Here is a 12517-nt window from a genome sequence, read left to right as displayed (position 1 = left end):
TTTTTTATGCTCTCTAGTTTTTTAGTTTGCCCTGTTTCCTGGAAAATATACCCAAAACGCCATGTTTCCTGGAAAAAGCACGCTTCCGGTCATACTTCTATTAATGAGTGTAATTGCAACGAACGACCAACGTGTTCGCTGCCTGCGTTTTTCCGACAAATGGGAAAATGATTGATTGTATTGAGGTATTGATTGATGTATTGATTGTACTGATATTCTAGAAAAAAAAAGTATTATTAAAAATCGAAATAAAACTGCTTTTAAATGTGATCAATATTATTTTTATGTGTATAAAAATTGTTGCTTCAAATACGAAAACAATTCATTAAAACAAAAATACATCGAATTGAACACAAGTAAATTATCGAATGTTGCCATATTTAAAAATAATGGGTCCTGAAATATTAAACTCTTCACACGTTCAACACACCTTATATTCTATTGCATTAAATAAAATTTTACTCATAAATACTTAACGTAACACACATTTGCTTATTTCTACATAAGTAAATTTAGATACAAATACAATAATATTTTTTCATGTTTAGTTTGCATTGCCGATTTTTAAATTTTGCAATGAAACGTTGAACATATTTCGCGTCGACAATTTTGAATTACGCCCCATCGTTACTAATTGGATATCATCACCATAAATAAATAACATTGTAGAATTCATTAAAACAATTAACATGTCAAATCGAGAACCTTTTTTCACAATAATTTAACGCCAGTGTGTGAAAAGACTTTCGGCTAAAATCCAGAATCTATATCCTGTAGATTCCGACTAAAAATCTCTTATGTATGCACGTAGAGTTCGTTCAGCGAGCGAAGAAAATTGAGACAGTGTGCGTGCTCGTGTGTACAGATATCGTTAGTCTGGCTCCGGCTGCTGAGGTGAATCCAAACATTTTTTGCTCCTTGGTAGAGGCGTGCTTGATAGTAACAGCGTGGTTGCGAAGTTCTTTTTATAACTTCGACAATTATATGATATGTTTAGATGCAGTAGCGGCTCGTGAGAATTCATAGTGGGGGGCTGCAGAGATTAATCAGACTAGTGGTCGAATGAAAACAAAAATAACATGCATATGTACTATACTGGGAGGTCTGCAGCCCGCAGCCCATGTGGACGAAAAAATAGCATGAATTTGTACTGTACTGGGAGAACTGCAGCCCCGCAGCCCATATGGACGAGCCGCCACTGGTTAGATGATAGATAATGCATCTTATCACAATAAGATTTTTGACCCAGCGCCGACTTCAAATTGCAAAAAAGATATAATGAAGCACAGAAAGATATTAAATTTTGCAATTTTATGTTGTATTTATAAAATGCAATAAATCTATAAAATTATAAATACGGTTACTTTTGTTTCATTTTCGAGAAAAACTTTAAAAATAATATATATCTGCGTAACGCATACCTTGTAGTCAGCCGGTAGTTACCAACACTATCTCAATTTTCTCCACTCACTGAACGAACTCTAGTTTACAACCGATTTTATTTTCACTATATTGTTACTCACCTACTCGATCGAACAAATACACAAAACAAAAGAATATCATCACGAAACTTATTCAAACTATTCACGATATTTTAGATTATTATAAAATAATGATACATATGCAATAATTATCGATTAATAAAATCAAAATTGGCCTAGTTAAATTCTTGGAATGATTTATACACATTTATAAAAAGCTTAATAATTTATAAAAAAAAAAACATATAGATATGTCATGGTTTTAAAAAAAACTTAACGAAAATTTAGACATATGTATGCATGTATGTACGTATGATTTTTTAGGAACCATCAGACTTTGATTTGGAATTGTCGTTTGGTTTGATTTCAGTTTGTTTGAACGAATCTGAGATGTCGTTTTGGTTGAGATTATTTTCATTTACGCTGTGAACTGTTTTAATTTCTCCAAGTTGGTCCTTTTTACCTTCAACGTGTTGGTCTTTTTTAATATCACCGGATCCATCTTTTATATCTTCTACAGAAGTTTGCTTTTTACTTTCCATGGGTAAATGTTTCTTTCCATCCACACTGTGTTCAGTTTTTCCATCTACTGATTTTTCCTTAATCCCATCAATAATTTGCTCAGTTTTTCCGACTACAGCATTTCTTTTATCTTCTACAGTTTGTGCCTTTTTTTCATCTACTGGTTTTTCCTTATTCCCGTTAACGATTTGAACCGTTTTTCCATCTACGGCTACCTTTTTGCTTTCAATAAAATGATCAATTTTACCATCTCCCAGTTGTTCCTTTTTGGCTTCATTCTTATTATCCGTATGTTTTCCTTTTTTCTCTACTTTCTCTGATTTCCCCGGTGGTGATTGTGAATTTGTAACCACTTCATTTTCTTTATTATTCTGTATTACCTTCGTTTTTTCTGGTTGTTGAATTACTAAGACTTTTGATTCTGTTCTTTCTGATGTAGGCGTTATTTTTATAATGGGCGGATTAAGTTTAGCCTGTTTCGGTGTCATAAGACCTAAAAACACAAACATCACACATAATTTCCTTGAAATATAAATAATTAAAAATAATGAAAGCACCAGCATATTTTATTTTTATTTTAACCCTTTGAGTGCTGACGTCTTTTCTGTTGAAAGCCCGCCACGCTGAAAATTTCGTCAACGTTTCCAACTAGAATTATTTTGAAATCCAATAAAAAGCAGATATATAAATTGTAGCTAATCCAAAAAAAACCCTAGATAACTACCGCCGAGGATTCCGAGTTTTGTTAAGATGTGTTTAGACTCTCTTATATATCTTGCAACAATATTAAATAAACAAAAAAATATATTAATGAATGTATTTTTCCAAAACTAGTTCCATCTTCTTCATTGTTGTTAAAATGTAATGCTCACAATCTAAATGGCAAACCACAATCTAAAACACTCAGCAGTTAGGGATTTCCATCGGGAAGTTCTGCTATGATTATAAATTCAGAAATTCCGTTGTAAACCAGTCTTTATAAACATTGACACGGATTACACGACCCATGTTCAATGCATTTTTTTTTCAATGCTACCTGGAAAGGCTTAGCGGGTAATATTCTTGTTTATTTTTTACATACTCAATACAACGCCTATCAGCGTATTTTAGGCTCATGGGCTTGTTGGTAAAACGCCGATCGACGTTGGTCAGCATTCAAAGGGAAAAAATGAGCAAAATTTTCAGATACATATATTAGTTCTGCTGCATTACAAGCTAAGGACCCAAGAATTTTGTATATATTATATTATCAAACCAAATTCTTATGCTGTGGTTAAATATGATGAAGTTCGAGAACGTTACAAGCCAAATCAATCAACATAACAGTGACTCTCATGCAAAAAAGCAATAATGAAATGATGATCCAACCATACAAAAATCTAACCTTTTTGCCTAAATTGTGGAATAGATCTATTATTATATCTACGAGCTTTGGTGAATGATTTATTGGTCATTGGTAAATTATTATTCACAGTCTTCGCTACTACAAAATTAGATTAATTTTAGTAATAAATTACACACACGTTGCACAAAACAGAACTACGTTAATTTTTAATCAACTCAAAACCACATACCATTCGAATTGTCTTCGTCCTTAGAAGCAACCTTGGAATTGTTAACCGGTGAAACCTGACTGGTCCTAACCGTCAATTCCTTGTTTGATGAAACAATTTCACTCGTAGCATCCTTTTTACCGTTCACCAAAATCTCTTCCATTTTTTCAATTTGACCTATAGAAAACTGCTCATCTTCAGGTTGATCGTGACCGATCCCTTCATTTTCTTCATCAGATGACGTTGCAGATGTATCGATGTCGTTTCCCATCTCATTCTTCAACTGTTAATTCAATAAAATTGAATAAATCATACAACAGAACAAATTACATTATCCTCATGAACATATTTGCATCAATTCTTTTAAAAGACTGGGCCGGAACAAATAGACGATTAGTGTCTTATAAATGAATAAATATTCACTCGCTAAATTAAACCAAACTATGTCAACATAATTGTCAAGCTACAACGGTCGAATTGGTATATACCACCATCAAGTTAGTATAAACAATTCTATAGAATTTCAACGAGACCGCTCCAATTAATAGACGGTCCGATGTATATACCGCATTATCCCGTACGATCCCGCACGATACCGCGTATTTGACGCCGTATACGCGTGTTTTTTTTTTGTATGTTTAAAACTATCTAAAAAATATTTCCCGCGTACAGCATACGGCATCCCTCTCTGTGTGATCACGCCCTTATAGTTGAAGTGTATTTTAAGTTGTAATATATTTTGACTAGTTGGAATATATTCCGTCTAACCCACGTAAGTTGTTTCATATGACAAATTACATTCCAACTGGTCAAAATACATTACAACTTAAAATACAGTTCAACTATAAGTTGGTACCAGGTCAGATGGAAAGGTTGGGTTTTCATGAAAACGTCATTCGACTAGTAAATTGATTTGTCACATTTTTGTTTTGAACACATTCTTAGAGTTATCATAATACGCTACTCATTACCTTTATTCGTAATACCTAGCAAATATTAACGCATTATTGAATTCTAAAACATACGTAAAAACATCAGAGCTGTTAAAACTGAACTGTTATATTACAACTGACGCGCACATTATTGAAAGTGTATTTGCGCTTGAAGAGATGCAATTTACTAGTTGAATTGTATTCGAATATGAATGACCTAAAACGCCAATTGGAATATATTACAATTGAAAATACACTTCGAATGTAACATATATAAGACTTTATGGTATTTATATACATACTTAGTTTACTTTTATCTAGTACATACATACATAGCTAGTGAATATCTACTTTTCAATTAGTGCTAATTTTCAAGTTATTAATCTTCTATTTGTTTCCGTCCCATCTCATTTTGTGAATATATTATATTTAAATCTTACGGAAAAATCTGAATCGTCTGAATCCGAATCGATGAACTCTTCCAAATCTTGAACCAGCTTTCTCAATATGCTCGTATCGCAATCTTCATCTTCATCTTCCGGCGAAGACGATTTCTTACTTTCAACATTTCCTGTCTTCGTCACCTTAAAATTGCACAGCACTCTCTTGTTAAATATAAAACATTGCTTAAGAGATGAGTGAAACGTCACTAACGAGCACATACCACTAAAGCCTCTCCAGAGTTCTTCCTACTGATGGCTTTCGGTTGATATCCATGTTCGTATTTGACAGCGTTGTAGCACATCATACTCTGTAGTTTAATAATGACCCAATAAATCCAAGACTGAAATCCTACATTCACATCCTCTTTACTGTCCGCCGATTTGTTCGAGCCCTTGGACCTCATGTTTCTCATACCATGGTATTTCAAAGCGCGCAAGTTTCGTCGACAGTTTTGTACGAATTTTACCTAAAATGACCCATATTAAAAATGATCACGGGTATCTTATGCATTATCTAGTATTTTCAATACGTACAATAGCCGATGGTCTAACTGGCTCCTTGCCCATTATCAGAGCGCCTAACGAAAGACCTTCTCGCAAAAACCTCAACATCAAAAGTGTCGGTAGAAACAATATCCAAGGAAGAGGCCTCGTCAATTCGGCGACTGCCACAGTTTTTTCGTGGGATGCTGAAAATACAACAAGATGTTATTAAAATGGTTTTAATGGAGAAAAGCATATCTCAACTTGAGATATTCACAAGACCATAAGTAAAGGCGGAATCACACAGGGAAGATCGGCACGTCGTGTGCTTGGCTCCCCGCTGTGGGGGTTCTCCTACATCACTTCAAATATGGGATACAAGGCATGCCACATTTTTTTGCATGTTTAAATTCCTGTGTGATTTCGCCCTAAATGTCTCAGATTAAAACATACGCGTTGGCGGAGGTGGTAGTGCCCATTGTGAAGATTTTTCTATTAACCATAAAAATTTGTCGGCTAGTTTCAAAGCCATTTGACCCACGTACGAGCTGGCTGTAGTTTCCAACATTTCCGTCAGTGGTATTTTGAACCAGTTCCACGCATCTATCTGTAAATTTTATATAAAATTAACATATTAATTATGGTTGTGGCTATTTGCAGACACTGTATCTGCGAATAATTGGCTATTTGCAGGTACTGTATCTGCGAATAATTGGCTATTTGCAGGTACTGTATCTGCTAATTATTGGCTATTTGCAGGTACTATATCTGCGACAGGCGCAAAGCCTTCTGCGCATGCACGTGAACTTTCAAATTTGTCTACATGCATATACCAGAAAGGCCTAACAGGCATAGCCCGATGCACCTTCCTGGGTAATTACAAATATCGATATACAATTTTGTTTTTTTTTTTTAATAATTGAAACAAATATAGAGTCATCTATGGATAACTTTCGATAAACTTACATTATATGAGCATTTTTATATAAATCTTCAAATTTCGAGATGCTTAGAAACCCGAAATTTGCCCGACATTTGTGGACACATTTGCAGCATTTTAATACGATTCAGCAAAATTCAAAATGCTGAAAACTCGAAAATTGCGAGAAATGGGTAAAGATTGCCATCTTGTTGGAACCGTTTCAATGATAATCAGATAAATTGGCAAACTATGATAAAAAAACGATCGACCTGGAGTCAAAAATCAAGGTCTGGCCAGCAGCAACCAGTGGGACTCGAACCCGTGACCACTATGTTCGAAAGCATATATGCCAACCACTAGTTCACGCTGCTGGTTATTATCTGAGTAGATGAAAAAATAATTGAATAAATTGACTTACTGCAAGCTGTAACAACACCGGTTGATCTTGGTCAGCGGTCATTGATGGATCCATTGCAGTTGGTAAAATTATGACGGTTTGTACATCTAAAAATAAGTTTGTATTATTTATTATAATTTTTTGTTGTTATTTTGTTATTGTATGTATTAGCAGTTTTGCTATTTGAATAAATAAATAAATAAATAAATAAAAATATAAATATATTTAAGCTGCTAATTTTTCGCGTTATAAATATTCAATAGCTGAAGTTACTTCTTTTCTGGCAATCGACGTTGATTTAATTTGAAATATTTTTTGTTTTATATTAAAGGTCAATGCCGATTGTTACGGCTATCTAAAAATAAAAACCAAAAACAAATTGAAATCCGTACTTCAATTTATGAGTCAAATATTCAATGAGATAAATCACATCGGCGATGCTAATTGTGCTGTCGTTGTGAAGGTAATTTCACTGAGTGTATTCTTAAAAAATATTACACTCTGACAATTTGTCATTGGTGAATGCTTTAATTAGTTAATTTGAAAGTCTTTCGAATGTGAGATAAATAGTTTCTATTGTTTTGGTCGGCATGCACGTCAAATGCTGACTATAATGCACAACTTTATCTCCCAGCATGTGACCTCTCATTCTTATTTTTGTTAGCGGGTCAATAACTATTTTGATATAATGAAATACAATCGATTCGTACGTTCGGTGCAACTGCACCATGTCATTTTTATCGTATGTAACTTCATTCGTCAACAAAAAAATATTGGATATACATAATTGCAACATGAGGGAAAATTTATCAATGTATAATAATTTCTTTAAAATGTATCTATGTACATACATTGCAAAAAATCAGTGGCGTAGTTACCTCATCTTGCAAAGCATGAGGGTCCAGCTTGACAAGGGGCCCAAATTTCTAAACACTCTATATGAAAAAATAATTATTATCCATCTAAAAATGTCGGAAGTTAAAACAGAACATACACAATTTGAATAAATTACTAAATTCATATGAAGAAATAAAATCAGAAAACGAATGTCATTAATATTATATTTGCGAAATCAGTAATAAGTTTTTTAAGTTCTATTTTTGATACTTGTTCAGTGGCCAGTATTTTGTGATGTGTAATTCTGAGAATTGACTTATCGTATTTTCAGTCAAGTCTTTTCTCAATAGTGCAGTTGGTGAATGAACTGGGCATCAAGTTCCTCTGAGAAAACTTCTGGGTATTTTTTTCAAACAGTTTTCCAAAATATTTGCTTCTGATGTTATTATATTTATAATATTGCGAGGTTCAAGAAAACTGAAATCATTTTTCAGTGACTTCATTCCTTGAAGGCGACTTTCAAGTTGAACGGCTACTTTGTCAATAACATTATAAAATACATTAATTCTGAATAGTTGTTCACTATTGTTGAATCGGTAGTTAGGTAGTTAGACGCTAACTCATCAGCATGACGTTTAAAGCAAGAGAGACGAAATTTTAAAATTGATGAGTCTACTAGATTGATTTACCCGGCTTCGCTCAGTATTTGTAATATAAACAGCTTAAACATGGCGAATCTAATAGTAAATATTCATTTGTTTTTTTATAAAATTTATTTGTTTTGAAATTTTGTTTTGTTTTCGATGTTCCCAACCAAAAATACTCTCTTTCGAAATTATATATTAGATTTTCTCATTAACTCTATTATGATAATATTTACTATGTCCAAATAGTAATTAAAATTATTTTTTTTTACTGCTAGGGATCCCTTAGGTAATTTTTGCATGCACAAAATCATCAATTACTATCAATATCAACTTTTAAATAACTAACAATTAAGTTCAAATAAAAAATAAAAACAAACGAATGACAATTATTTTTCCATACAAAAAAAAAATGGAGAGTCAACAATAAAAAATGCATGGAAGCAACTGTTGAATAAAAAAATATCTACTATTCATTCAATCATATTTCATTTTTATACCACCCTAATAAAAGCATAATATCTAGCAATAACTACTCAGTAATAAATTTAAATAAAAAAATACATACATATATCTGTACATAATGTAATTTAAACAATTATATAATTAAAACAAAAGAATGCTGCAAAAATATGTAAAACATACATATTGACGTTTTGTTTAAATCTTTGCAAGAAAACAAATAATCACTTATTTTTTTACGCTTATTTCTCAACTTCAAAAGAAAAATCCGACTCACATTTGTAAACAATATTTTTCAGCCTCTACAATTGATAATAATATATTTATATCCTCACCCTATAATAATATTATTATGTACTAGTATACATATATGTATATATCTAACGAATAAAATTAGCTTGGAATTAATTAAAAGAAAGACAACAAAGATGAAATGAAATTGAAACTAAATATAATACAAATACTTTCTGAACATTAGAAGTTTGCAATTTTCACTATCCGGATGCATACATATGTATGTACCTATTATATGACGAGAGTACAGTGGTGTCAAATTCAAAGTACGTACATACATAGTACATAATAATTACTGTAAAGCTATCTACATATAGTAAATATATACATATCTACACTGCTTCTTTTGTTACGTATCTATTCTCGTAGATATTGTATAATGTGAGAGTTATCTGCGATGACTTAACGGTCTATTTGCAAACGTGTAGTGCTTCATCATATCGAATAGTCCGATTTAATATTGATCCGATTGTAAGTTCAGAGGTTAGCAACTTTTTGGCGAGTGCATAAGGTGAACGATAGTATACGTATCGTCAATATACACGTTTACATAATATAATAGCGATTAACTACTTAATTATTGTCACCGCAATTTATATGTAACCATAGTGAATTTCGATTACCGTGAATTTTGTTTTGAATTTCATATATAATCATATATTAAAGATCCTCAACAATGTCCAATGCACTCAAAAAAGTATGAAACGGTACATGCTCAGAATACATGAGTGAAAAGTATGACATGGGTAGTTGATATAGTGGATAGTGAAGAGATTAAAATGGCAATGGGTGGGTCACGTGGGTAGAAGAATGAACGAATTGGACAAAATAAGTGCTGGAATGATACCCGAAGGGATTTGAAAGGGTGAAAAGAAGGCCACAAGGAAGATGGGTGGACGAAATTAGAAAAATATGTGAGGTGAAATGGACTAAAGTTGCACAAAACATGGAATGGAAGCGTGTTGGGGAGGCCTTCATCCAGCAGCGGATGATGAATGGCTTTAAATGATGATGATTATGATATATTGTCATCATCATCATCATTTACGTCATACATAAACGATCCAACTAATATATGTAAGAAATATGTTCAGGAGTGTTCTTCGTACAGCAACTATATGAATTTCTACAATATATAATGTTCAAAAAAAGCAACGATATACCTAATAGTAATATAATATTACTCGGGTAGGCTGGTTCCTTTTTGAAAAATGGTGTCTACAAAATATATTTTCATTTATTCTATTTCGCGTCCTCTTAAATGCGTGATCACTTGCTGTATATGCTAACCATCTTGATCAAAATTCTCTCACCCTCATGTTCCTCTTTCAATCTCATACTGAATTCGTATACGTCATACAAGTCATATACTGAATTTTATATTACATATTGCATCAGCAAAATGTATTAATCAAAAGTTTTTAATGGCCGCACTCACTATGTATTTCAAAAGTGCTCCTATTATTTGCTACTCAATTTTAGTTATGTAAATAGTTTTGTCTAACCAACAGGAGAAGAGTTTTCAAATATGGTTAAGTATTAAAAATTTAAGAGAATCCTAATCTAGTGAATCTAATCAAAAGTGCTATCGGTCAAAAAAGATCAAATAAATTCGAATAACGGAATTTGAAAACCCTAAAAAAGAGCATTTTCTTTTTGATACCCCCTAATGTTTGTATAATACAAAAACAGACATAAAATTTAGGAATATAAGGTCTGTTCATACCTATCCAGCACGACCCGAATCCTGCAAGTACGGACAGTATTCTTTAGTACATTCTATATGGACGCGCATGAATGCGTAAATGCGCATGCGCGAATGGAGTATGAATACGTCCATACAATGTACCAAATAATATTATCCGCACTTGCATGACCCCTGCAGGATACGGGTCGTGCTGGATAGGTATGAACAGATCTATTAAAGTAGGCGATAACAGTATCAATATATTTTATAATACTTCATTGCGCAAAAAATATTAATGGTAAGAAAAAACTTAAAAGCACGGCACGGGACGCGTGCGTGGACGCGGATCCAGCGGTGAGAGGCGTACCTTCGTGCCATATTATTAAGTCTCTCCTACATTTCTTCAACTCAATCAATGTCAAACTTATCTAAATACAAGGATAATCACCGAAACATTCTATGCTTGAAGCTTGCGAATGAATTTAGCGTACCTGAGTACATCAAGCATTTTTTTGCATGTGCAAAACTATCTAAAAAAAATGAAAAAAAAAGTGCCGCTTACCTCTCTGTTTCTTAAATAATTGTAAACACCCATTTCTGGACAATTTAACATCACTAGGTACATACAATATACAAATTTAGTCCATACTTGTACACTAATGGTCCATTTGAATAGAGCTTGACATGAATCGTACGAGTATGTATTATCTATCTATGTATGTACATATGTTCTTATGTCAGTTAGTTTAAGTTCAAATTGAATAATGATATGAAACATTCAGGTAAAAATTGCAACGTGTATTTGCACACGTAATACAATTGTCTGTCTTGCGCAATTGACCACTTTGCAATTTTTTTATTTGTCGATTGAGAATAAATCTATTGCAATAAAACACATTGTGACAATTAAACGGGTCATCGAAGACAATTTAGACTGTAATTGATATTCAGTTTAATTAAATACAATATTCACTACTCGTATGCATGTACATATGTGTGTAAATAATAGAAAATCTTCACTTCCGGTTCAAAGATCTTCATCGATCTTCAACACACACCTCAACATCGTCACAACCAATGAACAGATTAAAGCAACCATAAAAAGTTCAAAGTGTCGTTCGTAGTGAACGTGAATTAATCTTCTATGTATATTTATCGTAAAGACCCAACAATTAATTTTGACCCTTAACTTGCCCTTAGACAGTTATAAGAACCAGACACAAGATATATGCAATTCCTCAATTAGAACTATCACGCTGTTATTCATTACATACATATATTATCTTAGCGAAATATGGACTTTAACGTTCCTTGGAAAGTCATACGATTGAACTCGTGCGAAATTAATTAGAAAAAAATGTAAATATGTAAATTGGGTGCGATAAGAGACGTCTAGACGTATTATAATTAAATAAACGACTATGTCAAATCTTCGGGGTCATTTATTGTAGTCACACTTGGGACTTTGGACAAGTCTTATATGTGTGTATAATATTATAAGTCCACATGGAATTGTGAGAATAATAAAAGAGCGAAAAAAATTTAACCAATCAAAACTAATAAAAATTCAATCTGAAAATGATATCCAAAAAAAATGCATTTATAAATTCATTTGGAAAATGTTGTAACACTGCAGTGAAAATTTTGTGTTTTGTATGAAAACTACATACGTACTTGATTCGTAAAGTTTACTCTCGTCGACACGGAGTTTAAATCGGCTCCTGTGTGTTTTTCAGTCGTGATTAACCTTCGGGATGAGATCGTTGAAGGTTCGAAAGGAAAATGATGATGATGATGATTTTTATTTTATTGTAGCACAACCGTCGTACAACGCGTTCGTAAATCGACTGATTAAAACTC

At 32.8% G+C, this 12517-nt stretch overlaps 1 protein-coding gene across 4 annotated transcripts; it reads right to left on the bottom strand.

The window, feature by feature from the left end:
- Positions 1-262: 262 nt before the first annotated feature.
- On the bottom strand, positions 263-12517 carry Jabba (jabba). 4 transcript variants are annotated; one of them, XM_077435678.1, is made up of 9 exons: positions 12332-12517; positions 6755-6840; positions 5868-6021; positions 5466-5620; positions 5153-5398; positions 4929-5072; positions 3578-3839; positions 3388-3486; positions 263-2496 (listed from the first exon to the last, which is right to left on the bottom strand). In XM_077435678.1, the coding sequence occupies exons 2-9, from the start codon at positions 6806-6808 to the stop codon at positions 1802-1804; spliced, it is 1809 nt and encodes a 602-aa protein (XP_077291804.1). In that variant the 5' UTR covers positions 6809-6840; positions 12332-12517; the 3' UTR covers positions 263-1801. The 4 variants fall into 4 exon arrangements, with proteins under 4 accessions (XP_077291804.1, XP_077291805.1, XP_077291807.1 ...); XM_077435679.1 differs by having other exon boundaries at positions 12328-12506; XM_077435681.1 differs by lacking the exon at positions 3388-3486 and having other exon boundaries at positions 12328-12506.

Source organism: Arctopsyche grandis, chromosome 8 (genome assembly GCF_051622035.1).
Source record: "Arctopsyche grandis isolate Sample6627 chromosome 8, ASM5162203v2, whole genome shotgun sequence".
Classification (NCBI taxonomy): Eukaryota; Metazoa; Arthropoda; class Insecta; order Trichoptera; family Hydropsychidae; genus Arctopsyche; species Arctopsyche grandis.
The sequence above is the reverse complement of the archived record's forward strand: the minus strand, read 5'-3'. Positions and strand labels throughout refer to the sequence as shown.